Genomic DNA, 19,169 nt, shown 5'->3' on the forward strand with positions numbered 1-19,169 from the left:
GGTATTTCATAAAAGGAAACTCGTGTGTTGTTATAAAACGCAAGAATGATTTCTTTCCACCCACGGCATTCCACTTCATTAACCGTAATAATGATACGGTGCTTCGATATGTTTCTCGTTCTTTAGGAAATGAATACAGTTGTGTCTTTGCATTCTGTTTCTATTCATGTTTCGGTAAGAGGTTTTTGGTGATCTTCATTACTACATTTTTATTAAAATCATTAAACTACACCGGCAACAGTGTATATCGTGCCGTATAAATTCACTCAGTTGTTATTTTAAAATTTAACTAGTTCGCGAGGGAATATTATAACTGTTTTTGATGAACTTTGTGAAATGTATTCTACTTTGTACCATTATAAGTCAAAATGAGGTTGAGAATTATCCATGTTTTAAGCCGTCGAACTATACATTGTAACAAATCTCACTGCATTCGTTTTGTGTCGTCTGTCTTCTCTCCGTGGTACGTTGTTATATTATTGTTCATTTTATTAGCTTTATGTTTTAACTAACTAACATTTGTAGCTATGTATAAATTCACTACTTTAAGTCATGTCGATGTATTTGAATAAGGCTACACCTCTACAGCTCATTCGTCTTGAGACCATACATACATAAATGTAGTTACTATTTTTCGTTTTTATTTGATTTCCTCTATTAATGCACGAATTAGCTTCGTAAAAAATGTTTAGAATTAAAAACAGGAACTCTTTGTTATTTTATGTTCTTACTTTTTTCAATTATGCGCAAGGGATTGTAATTTTGCAATAAAAATTGTACATATATGTGTATATGTATTATACTTACGTAGCTATGCTTTACCACTGATGTCGTGTAGGCTACCCATTGCTAATTTTTTGTGATAAAATAGCGCTACTCGTACTTTAACTTAGAATGATATCTCTAATAAAACATCTTTCTTTCCAGTACGAAACGCGTGAAAAAAAGCCGGAAGGTTAAATCAGCTAATAACAACGAAGTAGGAATTCCTGTCAAATTAAACAGCCACGATGGATTAAATACGAAGGTAAAAGATGGAGTTAAAAAATACAATTGATGAGAACTGTGAAACATACATGTGCACTTTGTGCAGAAAGTTATGGACTTCTTAAAAAAACATGACTTTGTAAAAAGTTGTACACAGCACAAAATAAATTCTTTCCGGTAAAACAGAAATTCTTAACATGACTTTAGTATAAAGGCAACAAGTTTTCTCTTTCTTTTAGGGTGATGTTGAAAAAATAGTTTCATACTTTCCAGAGTTTGCTAAGAAAGAGTTTCCGAAGGGTATCACATGTAATCATACAACAAAAAATTTACGAGAACCACTGCTTGCTTGTACTGATCCGATCGAAATGTAAGTCTTAAAACACGTTGCTTGCTTGTACTGATCAACGATCGAAATGTAAGTCTTAAAACACGTAAATGCTTGCTTGTACTGATCAAGTCGATCGAAATGTAAGTCTTAAAACACGTAAATGCTTGCTTGTACTGATCAACTCGATCGAAATGTAAGTCTTAAAACACGTAAATGCTTGCTTGTACTGATCAAGTCGATCGAAATGTAAGTCTTAAAACACGTAAATGCTTGCTTGTACTGATCAACTCGATCGAAATGTAAGTCTTAAAACACGTAAATGCTTGCTTGTACTGATCAACTCGATCGAAATGTAAGTCTTAAAACACGTAAATGCTTGCTTGTACTGATCAACTCGATCGAAATGTAAGTCTTAAAACACGTAAATGCTTGCTTGTACTGATCAAGTCGATCGAAATGTAAGTCTTAAAACACGTAAATGCTTGCTTGTACTGATCAAGTCGATCGAAATGTAAGTCTTAAAACACGTAAATGCTTGCTTGTACTGATCAAGTCGATCGAAATGTAAGTCTTAAAACACGTAAATGCTTGCTTGTACTGATCAAGTCGATCGAAATGTAAGTCTTAAAACACGTAAATGCTTGCTTGTACTGATCAACTCGATCGAAATGTAAGTCTTAAAACACGTAAATGCTTGCTTGTACTGATCAACTCGATCGAAATGTAAGTCTTAAAACACGTAAATGCTTGCTTGTACTGATCAACTCGATCGAAATGTAAGTCTTAAAACACGTAAATGCTTGCTTGTACTGATCAACTCGATCGAAATGTAAGTCTTAAAACACGTAAATGCTTGCTTGTACTGATCAACTCGATCGAAATGTAAGTCTTAAAACACGTAAATGCTTGCTTGTACTGATCAACTCGATCGAAATGTAAGTCTTAAAACACGTAAATGCTTGCTTGTACTGATCAACTCGATCGAAATGTAAGTCTTAAAACACGTAAATGCTTGCTTGTACTGATAAAGTCGATCGAAATATAAGTCTTAAAACACGTAAATGCTTGCTTGTACTGATCAAGTCGATCGAAATGTAAGTCTTAAAACACGTAAATGCTTGCTTGTACTGATCAAGTCGATCGAAATGTAAGTCTTAAAACACGCAAATGCTTGCTTGTACTGATCAAGTCGATCGAAATGTAAGTCTTAAAACACGTAAATGCTTGCTTGTACTGATCAACTCGATCGAAATGTAAGTCTTAAAACACGTAAATGAGGTAGACAATGGAAAGTAATCTCAAGCGTAGCGTTTCATCGTTATAATCTCATTAGTTTTAATTACGATACACGCGTGAAATGATAAAATTTACTCGGTTATTTCAGGATTTTGGAGACTTCGTTCATTTAATTTTGGGCTTGAAAATTTTTATTATGTAGGTTGCTGTTGTTCTTTGGAATACAATCTTGCGATTTATGGGTGATATGGATGACATTGCTGAAGTATGTAACACATTTCTTGGAACAGATGATTGTTACAATAACTACAATGAACAAAAACAATAGTTGCACCTTCTTTTGTCTTTTTAATAAGCTGCTTTATTTGCGTTATTCTTTAGTTGCATGCTCAAAAGTTTAATTCTTAGTTTCAAAGCACTTTCATTAGTTACACAACAAATTCTTTAGAATGGAGCGACATAAAAACCCCTTCGAAGTTCGAACATTTGTAATTTTTACTTTCATTTATTCTCTTGCATTGCAACGCAATCTATAAATATGATTGTTTACTTTTTGTATATTTTTGAAAATTTCGTTTTGGTTGTTTCATTCTATTTTAATAAATAAATCTGAATTTGCTTCATTAATACCGTTTTGCCCATAAGTAGTATGTGGTCTGTTGGTTTTTTGTGATAAAGTGTGGATTCATTTATACATCACAAAGCTAATTTTTTTACTCAGTTGATCGATAACTTGAAATCGCTTTATTTTTGAAGCCTTCCATGGAGGAAACTATTAAAGGTGAAAGAGCAAGTATGCTTTCATCGAAAAGTTGGATATTGGGATCTGACAGGCTGAGATTTATCGTCGGCTTAGGCATAAATCGTCCACATTTAAGGTTGTTTTACATTTGATGAGTGCTTGTGCATTGTGCATTTTGCAAGTTTTTACTTTAGAGACGAAGTTTACTGTCAACTTTGTAAACAAGTTACTAATAATCCTTCAAAAACCAGTTTGTTAAAGGGCTGGATTTTGATATCGTTGTGTTGTGGATGTTTTCTACCATCGAAAAAGGCAAGTTTTTTTAATAAACTAATATTTACTGTTGTAATTATTGCCAGCAATATTCTTCATTCATGGTAAACGAACTTTGATAAAATAATTAATTGTTTCATTTCAGGTAGAAATGATCCTTATTGAAACAATGAGATGCGGTCCAAGTGACCATGTTAGATATTGTAATGAGAAAATGCTGAGAACAAGAGAAAAAGGAGGAAGAAAACAACCTCCAAATTCTTTAGAAATACAGGTAAACACACGTTTATGTATTTCGTAGAGGACTGAAATATTTACCATGCTTGGTTTGCTTGCTGATCTGAATTTTGGCCTATTATAGCTAACTCAGTGTAAACAAATAGGAAAATAAGAAAGTCATTTTTTTTTGGAGAGAAAGGGTTAAACAAGAACATTAAATACATGTTTTAATTAATATTTGTTAGTTATATAAATTATGTTATGTTAGTCATATACTTATATAAGCAATGTATTATAGGCTTCTCAACAACTTGCACTTCCAGTCGTATTAGTGGAATTGAACGATGGTAAGGAAGTGAGTGTTGAAGTAGATTCGTCGACAACAGCGAGAGAATTGTGTTTTAAAGTCTCAGATGAAACGGGAAACAGTCACAATGCTGACTACGGAATTCAAGTTCATATAATGGGCAAGGTTAGGGATTGCTGTGAATATACTTAAGTTGTTGTATATTTGTGGTCAGGCGTGTATATGTTGTGTAGAAATCAACATCAGAAATATTACTTAGGCGGTCTAAAACATAACTGTAGTAAAATTGAAACAACTTCTAAACATTTCATTTAGGACATTAATATCGGTAATGGTGATGAGAAAGTAATGGATGCTATATGGGTATGTGAGCAAAGTGCTAGAGAACTTGGTTATAAAGAAGACACAATTCCATGGAAAATTTACTATCGAAAAGAAGTGTATTGTCCTTCTGACGAATTTCACATGGACATCAGTTGGACAGATTTTGCATATAAATTCGTAGTTAATAACATCAAAACTCGTGTTAGCACAAAGTTAAAAAAGGTATCAAAAATAAGTAACATACACATCTCATCGTATATTGATAGTCTGATTTGTTTTGCAAAATTACTTTAGCGTAGTCATGCACTATATATTTATAATTCATAATAATTATGATATAGAGGTTCAGTAGTACGGAGAAAATTAATGATGTGAGTACATATTTCAAACGGACACCATCTAATGAAAGCCTGGTTCGCCAAGGAAGCTTTTCGAGTGTTTCATCTGTTGGAGCAACCAACAATTTTGGTGTACGGCGTAGGACCTCGAGAATCAGTGATTTACGTAGTGCCAAACTTGCTGAAGATAAAAATACATTTATTGAAGACAACGAAATGTCCTTGCAAGAAATATGCGAAGACTACGAAGACAGCATCAAAGATGTCCATACTTTAGAAGATTATGGAAAAAAGTTCTTCACTCAAACAAACATTTCAATGAATAGCGCCGTAGAAACATTATGTAATTGGTCTCATCAAACTGTAAGTTGTCGTTACTGAAAATTATATAATTATTGTAAATGTGTGTCTGTATGTATCTCTGAAACAGTTTCATAGTAGCTATATATAGATATATAATAATCTCATTTCTATAGGTACTTTGACTTGCATTTATATGACTGAGACTTTCTACACACAGTTTCTCAGTTATTTAGTATCTCTAATATAGTATCTGCTTTTTGAACTATACTTATTGTCATGTTTCTACCAAGTCTTTTTATTGCCAAATTTCAATAAAAAAAAACACTGCAGTAATATATTTTGAAAGCATGCTAATTTCATTTATGCTTCCGATGGTGTTGTGCTGTCGACACAGGAACCATTAAAATCTCCACTTCTGGCTCGATTGGAAAAGATACAAGAATTATCAAAACTCTCACTGAATATGTTTTTGGATATCCTTTCTGAAAGCATGCAAAAGAATGTACATATTTCACTTTGATATCTCAGTATAACGTAAAGGTTTTCAATTTATCATCTTGCTTTCCTTCACTTTTGATTACCAATACTTGAGTATATGCAGGAAAGTAGATCAAGTGACAGATCTTTAAAGTATCGCAAGAAAGAATTGACAGTCGTAATCTTCAATTTGGCGCTGAAACATGTACGTTTATTCGTGAATAAGTTTATTATTCATAGATGAATTAATCATTGTTTAATTTTTGTAGAACGCTCTTCAAGATGAACTTTACTGTCAACTTATGAAACAGCTCACAAACAACAGAAATGCGTAAGTCATTATAAAGATTATAATATTTTGAAGCAATATATTATTAAACACAAGGACATATTTATAGCTTTGATAACTGTTCGTTTTTACCTACAGTGATAGTCGTCATCGTGGATGGGAGCTGATGTTTCTAACCACTAGTCTATTTTCTTGCAGGTTTGTTCATACAACACAAGCACATGATTACTTTTAACATCTCCACTTCATAATGCACATGTTTATAGTTTTAACAAAATCTCTATTTCATACACATGGTAGTTAGTAAAAAATTCATCATCTATCTACAACTTTCCATTGAAAACACCGGTTTTAACTTTTAAGGTACTTTTAACTCAAATTTATCTCAACACGATGATATTAATATAGTGAACGGAATGTACTTACGGTTGTTTGCTGAAAAAATGTATTATTAAATCAAACATGAAAATTGACTTGTTCAACAAATTTTAGTGAAGATGTTTTAAAAGAAGTGATGTTGTTTTATGCTACCTGGAGTAAGCATGAAAAAATGGCTATGAAATGCTTAACAATTCTACGTGAAACTGTTCTGACTGGTCCAAGAATGTGCCCTCCTCACTTTGTCGAATACACTGCTGCCACGGTATGAAGAGGGTTGATGAGATTTCAACCGCATGCAAAAGCTTACTGTGTAAGAAAGAATCATATTTGTTGAATTGATGATATTGTCTATGAAACTTCATTTTTCAGAAACAGCTTGCAAATGTTTCGCACAAAGTATATTTTCCGGATTCAACATCTAAGGTAGATAATTTTATTATTGTGAAAATTACCATACTATTGTGAATAGTAAGATTTTATTGGATGTCATTCCTTTAATACATCATGTTATTTTTAAAGTGTCAATGTCGTACGTCATCAATGTCATTTTTTATATGTTATACAAATAATAGATACATATTTTTATGAATTATGTTAATTAATTTTGCTCGCACAAGTTATGTAAAGGAATCGTCTCTTGAGTTGGCAAAAAGTTCTTCCTTAGAGGAACGATTGTATTGTTGTTGTGTATACGTTACACAACATGTTATATCATACATAACATCTTTTATCAATAAATCGAACGGATTTTCATCAGTCTCCCATTATGATGAAAAATACTATCACGGTAATTTTTTATTATGGTTTTATAGAATTTTGATGTTAATGCTCGTACTAAAGTCAAGAATCTGGCACAGAGTATTGTACAAAAACTTGGACTTTTAAATGGAATTGGATATTCGTTATTTATTCAAGTGTTTTCAAAAAGTTGGTGAAAATTAAAAAACAATTTTTCACGAACATTGCTATACAGCCTTGTTATCAAAATTATAATTATAATTTTTATACAGCTGCACCGCTTCAACCTGAGCATTTCTTATTCGATGCTATTCAACAGTGGACACAAATTGTAGAGAAAAACTTATCTTTGCCAATGGGTGAGTTACATGGAAGGTGTGTATGTGTGTCGAGAAAAATATGCTTAAAATACAATATGATCACCACTGCATACGATAAAACTTTGAAATCATTTCAAATCATTCATTTGCTTTGACTGTATATTTACATGGATATTTTATTTACTTTTCACAAGAATACGATAAAGCAAAAGGAATCCCATACAAACTGATCTTTTTAAGAAGAGTGTGGACTCAAGTTAATCCTGGAGATGATCCAATTGCTGATGCTGTATTTATCTATCCTCAGGTAATTTGTTGAACACTGTGCTTAAGCGTTAATAATTTTATCGTTTTACTGATCCATCTTTTTAAGGAAGTGTATAAATATCTTCGTGGATATTACAAACTTGGAATTGATGAAGTTGCCTACCTTGCAGCGTTGATTTTAAAATATAAATATAAAAGTGGTTGGAATTGTCCAGAAATCACGTAAATATTATTATTTTTACATTTATCATGGCTTTTTTTACTTTAGTTATTTGGAAACATTTTCATGTTTTTTATTGTTGAATTCAGACAAATGTTAGAAGAAATTTTGCCCTATAACATTATTGAAGATCTTTTTCCTGTAATATGGAGACACGTAAGCTGTTTTATAAAGTAATAATTCATATATGAAGAAGTAAACAGAGTTTCAGTGACAAAAACTGTGTTCAGACTTATTTGACTTACTTCATGCAATCATGTTTGACATAATTTCTTGTATAAAACATAATGAAATTTCTTGTATAAAACATAATGAAAATGCTCATCAATGGATAACTGTATACACATACATTCACGAGAGCGTTGAAATATCATTTTTTGAGTATTGGAAAATTTTGTATTGTTGCAAACTTAATTAAAATGAACGTTCGTGTTTCCTTCCAGTATATTTTGACGAATTGTGAGAAGATTCCATTTGATTCAGAAAAAGAAATTAGACTGTTGTTTTTACACAGTCTTCAGAAAAGCGAGCGCTTTGGAGCAGCTTATTTTAAAGTGTTGGTAAGATTTTCTACATTTATAAAATATAGTAGCGACTGTAGCGTTCAGTGTATAGGAGCAAGTTTAATTCAAATCACGAGTCGTAACGATCATTTTAACTCTGTTCAAAATTGCTTCTGTAATTGTCTGAATGTCTTTAACTTGATTGCGAGAATTGTTTTACGGTTTATTTACCAAACGCTTATTATCTCGTTTAATTTTCCCTTCAAGCAAAATCAATTCAGGGATTCACCTAAAGTTATCATCATTGGCATTAACAGTAAAGGAATTCATGTCATCAATCCTGAAACTATGGTATAAATTGATAATGAAACAGTATAAACAGTAAAACACTTTACATGATTTAGATGTTTTGAGTTTTTATAGATTACAATTGAAATGTTTCCAATGGAAAATGTTTTGAGTCATTACGGTGAAGAGAAAGGCTATACGTTTCAATTTCAAAGTACTCTAGAAACAATTCAACAAATAAAATTTCAAACAACGCAGGTATTTACATAACGTTAAAACGGGAGTTTGGAGTAAAATTTGTCATACCAAACAATTTATACATGCCGCGCAAGATGACAATAGACTCGCATACATACACTAGACTTTTTATTCACTTTTATTATATGGCTGGGATAAATTTGTATTTCTCTTTGTAGCTAGCTGTTTTGAAATGGCTATTCTAATTTAAGTAGCTAAATGGATGAAAATAAATGAATAATAATGTTTTCATTTTTTTAGGGATACGAGATAGCTAGTATGGTTGAAGCTTACATTCCTCAATAGAGCGTTTGATAACCATCATACAAAATGTTAACATGGTACGATTCATTGCAAAATAATGAACACCAGAGGTTTTGGAAGCTTTTGAAATTGATTGGTGTCAAATGCTCACCATATCATCACCCAGAAGAGTTGTTCTAGACATTAAACTGCTTCATGTTAGAGTGAAAGGTCTTTGTGATGATTTGAAAATTTTCTACACTAGTGCCTATCATTCAATATATCCTAAAACGTTTAAGCAAGAAGCAAATTTTATATGTGTCCTTCTTATAAGGGACACCTACACTAAACTATGGGTGTCCAGATACCCAGACACACGTGGCTTCCCAAGCCCCTGATGAACACAATCTTTTGTAAAACGACTGCAGAAAAATATTTGTTTAATTTCATACTTTGTATAAGTTGTTGACTTTGCTCATTTATCAATATCTTAATAATGCACATCGAATGGGTAGTTGCCACTGTAAATTATTTTCTAATTGTTAAATAGAAAAGAGATATTTAGCTCTACATTTTGTATAAATTCATGCGTTTTTAAAAACGCGGGTTCTCACACATTAGCTATATTGTATGATCCAATGCCAAAAACATCTAGATAAACGTCGAGACTTATATTGATGAATGCTTTTTTCTGATAATACCAATGTTTCTGATTGTGTGTCCCGAGAGATTAGAACCTAACCTCAACTTCTGCACGATGGAAAACAGTCGCCGTCTTATATTGCGTGTAAAATAAAGTATTGCATGTACAAATGAATGTAACAGAATGGAAGAGAAACGCTGAACAGAAATGAACTGAAAATGGATCTGGAGGATATGAACATATTACGTCCTCAAATTACGAGAATTGGCAATAGATATTACAGAAAATTGGTGTTTGAAGAGGGAGATAGTACAGGCAACACAGTCAGCAATAATGGTAAGATTTGACAAAAATGAAACGTTAATTAGATCAATCAAGTAAATTTCAAAAAGGGGGGTCAGTCTAAATCAGCGTCAGTTTCTTGTATAATGATGCACATGCACCTCAGTTGTCTCATGATAATCTTATTATTTAGTCCAGCGTGTCTACAAATGTAAAGGGACCTCTCAAAACGTAAAACGATACTTGGCAGCAAATTTTCTTTAGAAGAACTCTTACATATTAAACATGACATTTTTTTTTGTAATTTCACTTGCATGATAACGATTATTTATGTTTGTTGCCTATGCTTCCTTGAATGTAAGGAGAATGTTTCTTTATCAATGATCCTTTGCTCGGGACAGATTATAGTGAAAATTTCCTACAAACAACCTTTAAGCTGGTTATTTCTATAACATATATGTTAATTATCCTAAATGACTGTTTGATATTTACAAAAGTGTTATACATAAACCAGCCTACATCTACTACAATTTATATCATTTCCCACAATGATCCTAGATGTACCATTGTTGACACTTGTGAACCACTTGATGTGGACCAATGTACTGATATTTATAATTTCATTATAAATTCAAAGTAGTATGTACTTAAAATTTTCAATTGAACTATGTTTAATCTCGTTTTATAAATTAAAACAGTTGTAAGTGACGAAGAGGAGTATCAAGACAATGAAAATGATTGTGAAAGTATTGAGAAATCAAGCAATGGATTTAAGAGTATTGTGGATGTACCTGTTGAGCTTGTGAAGTTTATTTGTGGCAAAAAAATGGAGACAAAGACCAGGATTGAAAAAGAAACAAATACTCAGATCAAAATACCCAGAATTGGTGCTGAAGATCCTCTAGGTACTTATGACTATATTGTAGTGGTGGTGTACGTATATATGACTGTATTTAGGGGACCTGTAGGTATGTATGACTATATTGTGAGGGATTGTTAGGTATGTATAACTGTGTTGTAGTGGAGGTGTAGGTATATATGACTGTATTGTAGTGGACCTTTAGGTATATGGGACTGTATTGTAGGGGACCTGTATGTATGTACAGTACCGACCTCGAGTGACTCGCGATGCAGTTGCGGAGAAAGAAATTTTTCCGAGTTATTTCGATATACTCGCAAACAGCAAAATATTTTATCCACTCGCAAACCTCTCACACGCAACTGCATCGCGAGTCACTCGCCATTCGATACTCGCGAGTCAAGTTATGTTACTCGAGGTCGGTACTGTATGACTTTTTTGTGTGTTCAGTTTTTATTTATCTCACAATCTCACCAATATGTTTTTGTCTAGTTATAACTGGTGCAAAGAAAAACAATGTGTCATCATGTCGACGAAAAATTGAAATAATCATTGAAACATCACGACAAAAAATTCCTCCAACACATTTCATCTCGTTTCCTTTGTATAACAAGGATATTATTGGTCGTCTTGTGGAATTTAAAAGTATTGCATTAAAAATGTGTAAACAGGTGAATGATGTAACAATTTCTAACATGAAGTATTCATTGAAAAAGTAAGCAAATAAATTGTGTGCTAAACTCAATGTGAAATTTATATTTGAAAAAAAAATTAATAATGGAAACTTTATTTAAATCTTTTACATTATTTACTGTATATGTCTGTTAGACATCTGAGTTTTGGTTTTTTATTCTGTTTATTGAACATATCTTTTATTTTTTTGTAGTCAAAAGGTCTGGAATCTAGTATTTTTCAAAAGCCTGAAAAACTTCATCTTACAGTTGTTATGTTGACACTTTTAACAAAGAACGAAGTTGTATGTTGTGTTTGTTATTTTTTATTTGTTGTAGCTGAATGTGGCTTGATTGATGTTTAAAAATAATTGTTTTACTCATGTCATATATTATTTATAACGTTTTGGTGTCATATATGTAAGACAGTTGATTCGTTGGTCCTTCAAATAAAATACTGCGACCTTAAGAATAGCTGTATTAAAAATCTGCTAGAATTGTGGAAGAAATTGTATTTTTGGGGCCGGTTTCACGAAGCCTGGACAGTTTTATCCATTGGATAGTAATTTTTCAACTTTTTCATAAAAAGGGTTATATTTTCCTTACGATAATGAAACTATTCAATTCTAGGATTAATAGTGTAATTATTGATTGTCTATTTCAAATTGTAGTTTTTCATTTCAAGAGGTCTTTAAAGCGTTCAAAAAAATTGCTATCCTGTGGACAGCGCTATTCCTGCCCCGCGATCCTGTTTATTTGACTTACTTCACTGTAGTTCAGGGGTGGGCAACTTCTCCAGTCGGCGGGCCAGATTTAGGAAAATGAAGTTATTGGTGGGCCGGATTATTACATGAATAATATTCAATATTCAATGGTCGGATACAGTAGGCGGGCCAGTCAAAATCCCTTCAGGGGCCGGCCCCGGCCCGCGTGCCGTGTGTTGCCCACCCCTGCTGTATTTTGTACGTAGATTTTGTTGATTGTGTGAAAGATTGTGTTATCATATTGTGTATAAAGATTGTTAGTAAAGACAGCTGTGTTTCGTTAAAGGAGTTTTTTCATACATGTTTTTCTTTTCTAGGAGAACGCGATTTCTGCTTTAGAAAATTGTTTTAAAGAAGTTATCAAGTATGTCTGTATTTTCTTATCGTTTTCTCTATTTTTCGTTTTATGATGTATTTATAATCCTTCAATGATGATATTTTAGATTTAAAGTTTTTTGTTGAAAGTTGTATGAAAAGTTTACACTTGAAAGATATAAACTGACAAAAAATTATCATTAAAGGCCGCTATTAGCGGATAAACCAATAAGAATAACACTTGAAGGAGTTGAATACATGAACGATGATCCAAATAAAGTGGATGTTTTATATGCAAAAGTGAACGAAATGGATGAAGGTGAAAGGTAGAGGTCATATTTCTTCTCTTTGTTTTAGATTTTGTTTTACATCAGTACTAAAAGGCAAAAACTAAAGAAGGTGTATAATCACTATTTTCTGTTGTGACATGAAAATATACTACAGTGATTAATATCTTTCATTAAGGTTTCATTTGTTTTTAAGGCTTCAGAGGTTGGCAAATGAAATCATGAAATACTTTGTAACGAAGAATTTAGCAAAAGATGAATTCGACAGTGTAAAACTGCATGCAACTGTTATAAACACGAAATTGCGTGAAATGAAGTCGTTGGCAAAGAGTGGCACGCGAGGGCAATCTGTGAATCGTGTTAGTTTTGATGCAACTCAAATAACAGAGGTGAATTTTGTTGGTTTTTATAGCTTGATAGATATTTTGACCAATGCAATTTCATGATTCGTATTTGTCTTCATCTTAGTTGCATGTTGTATCTGTTTTTGCTTGTCTTTCGGACACACTGTCTTTCTCGTTGTTTTCTCCTGGCATTCAAGTACCATTTAGGATCAAATATTTCATGTTTGTTTTATTGACAATCGTTCGACAGCCAAATCCTGTCACCATTCTCGTGCAAGTCTTTCCCAAGTTCCTTTTCAACGATGGTCATGATATTCATATTTTTGTTTTTAGAATTTTAAAGATTTTTATTTTGGTGAACATCATATTGACAACATCCATCTTTGCCAGCGTGGTGTTTTTGAAGAAAATGGACAATATCATTGCTGTAAATCCCTGGCTTTAACATAAATTCCGAATTTCCTCCATTTAAATTTGAAAATTCATTTTTCCGGAGACAAGCTTCACTGATTAAATAACTACATCAGTACTATATCAAGTTAATTATTGTTTCCATTGCATAATGTTTATGTCATGAAGTTGCGCGGTGTTACTTAGTGAATATTGTCACAAACTTACAGCTCTGTTGCCACAGCAAAATATGAAACTTTGTGAGCTTTGTGTGATATTTCACCAGAAAATTCTATAGGCCTTACACGCGATTCTGCAATAAATTTCTTGAAGAAATTTATTCAGACATATGTTCTACAATATTCTTCGAGCTGAAAATTAAGGAAATGTTGAATGACATTCAGGCATGATCAAAAAAAGTTTCTGGCAAAAACTTCCTGGGTCTGTGTGCTCAAAATTGATATTAAGAAACATTTTACAAATATCATGTACACTTACTCAGGCAAGTACACAACTAATATAATAATACTCCCTTTAAAAATTTTAAAAATTACCATTTCTTAAAGCATCTTGTAAATTTGTTGTTATTTCTTCCCAAGTTAACTTTAAGGGACCACCCAGTGTTTTATACATGTGTAACCTTATACATAGAATTCCGTCGTTTCCGTCACCTAACTAGTAGTGTGTGCGTTTACTTTTGCGACATATTCCCAAATTTCACAGCCAAATGTTGTAAAGATGAACGCGACATTTTTGAACACATTTAGTAATATTTCTGGTTCAGTGGCCATGCTGTCAGATGAAACGATCGCAATTCAGTCAACGGTGATGCTAATTCTTGTCATATCATCGTTGGTGTGTAATGGTCTTGTTCTTTTTACCTTTTACAAGAGCCGCGATCTCTTCACTGTAACATGTAATAAGTTTGTATTGAATATGACATTCGTAAATGTTTTTTCGACGCTTTTTGTGTTGCCATTTGTTACAACGACGAGCATAAATAATGATTGGTTATTCAAACATACTTGGTGTCAAATTAATGGATTTTTGTTGATATTGCTCTCGTGTGCTTTGCTTTTAACACTAGCTGCGTTAAGTTATGATCGTTGTTATTTCATTGTTAAACCTCTACGTTATCCTATTCATATGAGTTCTTCACGAGCGTATATTATGATAATTGTCATATGGTTGTTATCATTATTTACGGCCATATTGCCTGTACTTGGCTGGGGAAAATTTGGATATCAAAGATCGAAGTTATCTTGTACTGTCTTATGGCATTTATATACAAGTGGCTACTCGAAGTTCTTTTGTGTGACTTCAATATTTTTACCTCTCCTTATCATTATTGTATCCTACATTTTATATTGCGCGCAGTACATAAGCAGGTTCGTGGTGGCCGACTTAGTTTGGGAAGTCTTATTTCACCAAGTGAATATATCCAAGCACAAAACCAGCAACGGGCAATGGCCACTAGAGCTGAACATTCACGAATCAAAGCATGGAAGACACTTGTCCTTCATGTTGGAACTAATTTAGTTTGCTGGATACCATATTCTGTGTGTATTTTAGTAGAGGATTTGCGTGGACGTACTGATGTAATACCGCAAGAAATTCAAACAGCATCAGCAATTTTGATCTTCTCTTGCGTACTGTGGTGTCCTATAATATATGCATTTCGAGTGAAATTGGTTCGACGTGAGATAAACACTTTAGTTCGTCGAACTTTTAAAATTGGTGCTAACAGTGTGAGGCCATTTAATCCAGATGAATGTTCATTTATTATAGAAACCTCTGCTGCATTGAAAAATCGCACAGCTTCTCAAATAACAATTAAAGGTTATGACGATCTTTTGAGTACAGATATTGAACAATCTACTGCATTACCATGTATACCTGAACAAATAGAAATACCATGTAATGATGATATTGTAAAAAACTACATTGAATCATCCCATCCAGATACTGAAGTCACCGAAATCACAACAAGTTCACTACCTGGACAAATTACATAATACTTTATTATCTTCACATAATAAGTGTAAAATTTTAAAACAGCGGAATGGAATCAAAAGTCAAATTAAGTTATGGTCAATGACATTGTATCTTTACTATATTTGATTTTGAGTCTAGTCTACAGTCATTCGTCGTCATCTATTGGGCGGCACTTCATGTATTTTGCCATTAGGGTATGATTCAAGTAAATGCGTTTCGACATTTTTGGTTTTCTATTGTTACATTTTTTAGGTGTTTTCTTTAGAAAGTCAACTAATGTCAAGGAAAAAGAGTTTGGTCTTTGAATGAATTGAAAAGCTCATTTTAGACATCTAAATTGCTTTTCATTGAATCGCAGGGTTATATTGAAAATTATCCTTCTCGAACAAGAGTTCGGAATGAGTTTGAGGTGTTGCAAATGCTTGGAAAAAGGAGGGTTTGCTTCAGTTGTCAAGGTAACTTTTATTACATACAACATCGTTTAAATAGAAGGTAATTTGGTCATGTGAAGGAAATTTTGTAGGTGATTTGGAAATGCTTTATATACGCTTAGGTACGTAATAAATTGGACGGGTGTCTCTATGCGATCAAAAGAATTCTTTTGAATCCTTAAAAATGTGCAGTTTAATCGCAACATTACTCGACAAGAGAAGTTACTTTCTATATTGAATCATAAAAAATATTGGAAGGTAAAAAGAAATTTACTATGCAAAAGGCATCAAAATTATATAACATAATGTTTCAAAGCAAGGATGAATTTAGACGATACAATTTGCTTAGCTTATTAAATGTTATCTTTGTAGAAATTATTATAACAAAGTAGATGATCGGTTTTTTCCATGAAGCCCATGGATGCTTTTGTTCATAATGAGAGAGTCATATTGTATAAGGAACCTCTCGTTCATCACGAGAGAGTTATGAGAAAGTTACATTGTAAAAGGTAACAAGTAAATAACGTATAAACAGACTTAGAGTTGGTTTAAATTATAAGTCAAAACGGCAGAAGTTGTTTGAACCTTTGCAGTATCCTTGGATGTTCTAGATTCTTTTATGAGAAGAATTCTTGTAAAGAAAAAAGACAAATTTTAAAAACAAAAAAATCTCGTTTTTGATCCATGCCTCCCGATACCCCGAGATAGTTGAGCACTAGGAGCATACCATGTTTATTAAAGAAACCCAGGAATAATCCTGTCTGCCATGAAGCCTATGAATGATTTGCTCGTGATAAATGAGAAACAGTAAATGAGAGAGTTAAATCAGAAAGATATAAACCAATAAAAATTGTATAAAATATATTTATTATAAATTGTCAATACACATATTTATTATAAGTGTCAGAATAACTTAAGGCACAGTGTCAGAAGAAGCTAATTGAAACAACATTGCTGGGTTTACATTATAAGAAGAACTCTTGTAAACAAAAAAAACAACAAAAACGATAAAATTCGAAAGCAAAAAACCCCGTTTTCGGTCCATGCTTCCCGATACCTTCTTAAGCTCAAGGCACTAGAACGCCGCATGTTAACGTTTCGGTTGGAGATTTCGGCCCCTCCACGCTATCCTACTTGGGAGATGCCAATAGCAAGCTTCCGCCCATCAGACCCTGAGATCACCTGCGATAGGCTTTGCTCAGGGTACGCAGGGAGAGTGCGGTCGCCACCGAAGTGTGAGCCCCTAAGCCACTGCATACTATATCGCACCCAGCTTCCACTGCTAGTTGACATCTACTATTTAATGTATTTACTTTATATATATATACGTAAATTCAAAGGCTTACGAAAGTTGTGGTATAATTGACATCGTTACTGCGCATGCGCAGATGATTTTTTTGATAATTTACGACTAAGTGAGTTATTTGCCTCTAATGTAGTGTAAGTACATATAATTAATCGTTGCCATGACTATGAACAATTAGTCTAGTAGACTGCGCATGTGCTTGAGCATGCGCAGATGATTTCTCTATTAAAATGTTACTAAGCATGCTATTTACTTCAAAATCGGTGCTAGTAGATGCTGTTGGTCGTTGCCATGACCATGAACTTGTGCAGCTGGTCAAGTCGACTGCGCATTCTCAAGCAGACTGCGCATGCGCAGATGATTTCTCTATTAAATTGTTACTAAGCATGCTATTTACTTCAAAATTGGTACTAGTAGATGCAGTTGGTCGTTGCCACGAAAATGAACTTGGGTATCTGGTCAAGTTGATTGCGCATGCTCAAGCAGACTGCGCATGCGCAGATGATTTGTGTTAAAACTTGTGACTGAGCGAGCTAATTACTCCAAAATCGGTACTAGTACATCCAGTTGGTCGTTACCATGAGCTTGGAGAGTTTGTGGTTTGACAACACATGCTCAGATTCTCAATTTATTTGTAACAGAGCGAGCTCTGAAATTGGTGCTTGTAGATGCGCTGAGCAAGTTTTCAATCATATATTTTTGGCACGCTCTTTGTCTTCTTAAGCTTGTTTTGACAAATACATGTCAAACTCATCAACACTTTGTTACGGCACTCGTATTATTGGTGACAAAATAGAGATGTTTTTATTTTTCTCTATAACTTTATATCTTCAAATTGCATTGTCATAGTTAAGCTTTCTTTTGATTCGATGGAAAATTATGTATATTTACTCTTACATCTTCTGCCTTTATAATTAGTGGTTTTGAAATATTAAAATATGATTTACATATGATATAAAATATGATGTCCCAAGTGCATCATTTGTCATTATTCTACATGTACAATACTATGTCCCACCATTTCATTGTCCGAATTTTGTAATTTGATCTCGTACTTTTGACAAGTGTGTTTACCTTCGGAATGGTGGATTATAGCAATTACAGCACTGTAAATTGAGCACAGTAAAACCTGTATTAAGCGGTCACCTGTGTTAATCGGTCATATGGCAAAGTTCTGAAAATTTCATAGCATAAATACTATTAAAGTGACCTTTATTAAACGGTCACCTCTATTAAGCGGACGCGGTCACCTTTTCCAATGTCCCAAACTTAATTTTTCATTGTTTGGAAACTGCATTAAGCGGTCAGGTTAAGTAAATACACCACATCATAAAATATATAATTAAATATTTTTTTGAAACATGTCACTTATATTGTATACATGTCTTTATATTGTATTTATCTTCCGTAATGACTCATAAAGCCAACAATATTTTCTGTTTGTGTGGACGAATTGCACCAGCAATCTGAACTTTCCTTACGTCCCTTCAGCCATTGACAAGAAAATGTATCTCCAAGAAAGGGATATACACACGGAATTTATAAGTTATTCCTGACTTGCAATTCTGCCATGTTTGTGGTATAATACAAATGAATATTTTATCAGTGTTCTTGTTGGCACCAGCCGACGTGGGCGAGCAACATTGTTTGGTAAATCTCAAGAGAATGGTTGAAAGTCAAAAATAATCACCTTCTCAGTTGACACGTCTGCCATTGATTATTTTTCATCAGTTTGTGCCGTGACATGTTTATGTATACTATTTTTAATTTCCATTTCAAACTTAAAAAAAATTGCTTTATGTAGTGTTGTTATTTGGCATATTTGTTAAGCAACAATACCGATTGGCTCAACTTTAGTT

At 33.1% G+C, this 19,169-nt stretch overlaps 3 protein-coding genes across 5 annotated transcripts; all 3 read left to right on the top strand.

The window, feature by feature from the left end:
- The first annotated feature begins 67 nt into the window (after nucleotides 1-67).
- On the top strand, nucleotides 68-9,593 carry LOC124445825 (unconventional myosin-VIIb-like). Of its 3 annotated transcripts, XM_046996601.1 has the most exons (26): nucleotides 68-174; nucleotides 928-1,027; nucleotides 1,227-1,329; nucleotides 1,427-1,458; nucleotides 2,757-2,819; nucleotides 3,311-3,432; nucleotides 3,491-3,608; nucleotides 3,715-3,843; nucleotides 4,087-4,260; nucleotides 4,411-4,641; nucleotides 4,761-5,120; nucleotides 5,455-5,533; nucleotides 5,642-5,742; nucleotides 5,807-5,868; nucleotides 5,965-6,024; nucleotides 6,319-6,469; nucleotides 6,577-6,630; nucleotides 7,020-7,134; nucleotides 7,218-7,304; nucleotides 7,460-7,572; nucleotides 7,639-7,754; nucleotides 7,842-7,908; nucleotides 8,196-8,312; nucleotides 8,523-8,606; nucleotides 8,679-8,801; nucleotides 9,042-9,593. In XM_046996601.1, the coding sequence occupies exons 1-26, from the start codon at nucleotides 167-169 to the stop codon at nucleotides 9,084-9,086; spliced, it is 2,814 nt and encodes a 937-aa protein (XP_046852557.1). In that variant the 5' UTR covers nucleotides 68-166; the 3' UTR covers nucleotides 9,087-9,593. The 3 variants fall into 3 exon arrangements, with proteins under 3 accessions (XP_046852557.1, XP_046852559.1, XP_046852558.1); XM_046996603.1 differs by lacking the exons at nucleotides 68-174; nucleotides 928-1,027; nucleotides 1,227-1,329; nucleotides 1,427-1,458 and adding an exon at nucleotides 2,365-2,412; XM_046996602.1 differs by lacking the exons at nucleotides 68-174; nucleotides 928-1,027; nucleotides 1,227-1,329; nucleotides 1,427-1,458 and adding an exon at nucleotides 2,457-2,518.
- Nucleotides 9,594-9,686: 93 nt separating this feature from the next.
- Nucleotides 9,687-13,720, top strand: LOC124445833 (activating signal cointegrator 1 complex subunit 1-like). Its single transcript, XM_046996615.1, has 8 exons — nucleotides 9,687-10,002; nucleotides 10,647-10,853; nucleotides 11,300-11,478; nucleotides 11,694-11,783; nucleotides 12,560-12,606; nucleotides 12,764-12,883; nucleotides 13,041-13,233; nucleotides 13,522-13,720. The coding sequence occupies exons 1-8, from the start codon at nucleotides 9,885-9,887 to the stop codon at nucleotides 13,636-13,638; spliced, it is 1,071 nt and encodes a 356-aa protein (XP_046852571.1). The 5' UTR covers nucleotides 9,687-9,884; the 3' UTR covers nucleotides 13,639-13,720.
- A 161-nt stretch (nucleotides 13,721-13,881) lies between these two features.
- Nucleotides 13,882-15,673, top strand: LOC124445830 (G-protein coupled receptor 161-like). The gene is given in 2 exon segments (XM_046996613.1): nucleotides 13,882-14,935; nucleotides 14,938-15,673. Coding segments are annotated over 2 exon segments (1,275 nt in total). The 5' UTR covers nucleotides 13,882-14,316; the 3' UTR covers nucleotides 15,594-15,673.
- The last annotated feature ends 3,496 nt before the right edge of the window (nucleotides 15,674-19,169 follow it).

The sequence above is a fragment of the Xenia sp. Carnegie-2017 genome, unplaced genomic scaffold (assembly GCF_021976095.1).
Source record: "Xenia sp. Carnegie-2017 unplaced genomic scaffold, XeniaSp_v1 HiC_scaffold_22, whole genome shotgun sequence".
Lineage (NCBI taxonomy): Eukaryota > Metazoa > Cnidaria > Anthozoa > Malacalcyonacea > Xeniidae > Xenia > Xenia sp. Carnegie-2017.

Bases quoted from the DNA above. Each gene is read 5' to 3' on its own strand.
- LOC124445825 (XM_046996601.1), top strand. The intron at 5,534-5,641 runs ATATCCTTTCTG...ACTTTTGATTAC, and splicing joins CTCACTGAATATGTTTTTGG to CAATACTTGAGTATATGCAG. The intron at 7,135-7,217 runs GTTGGTGAAAAT...ATTTTTATACAG, and splicing joins TATTCAAGTGTTTTCAAAAA to CTGCACCGCTTCAACCTGAG.
- LOC124445833 (XM_046996615.1), top strand. From the start codon at position 9,885: ATGGATCTGGAGGATATGAACATATTACGTCCTCAAATTACGAGAATT. The intron at 10,854-11,299 runs GTACTTATGACT...GTTTTTGTCTAG, and splicing joins TGGTGCTGAAGATCCTCTAG to TTATAACTGGTGCAAAGAAA. The intron at 12,884-13,040 runs GTAGAGGTCATA...TTTGTTTTTAAG, and splicing joins GAAATGGATGAAGGTGAAAG to GCTTCAGAGGTTGGCAAATG.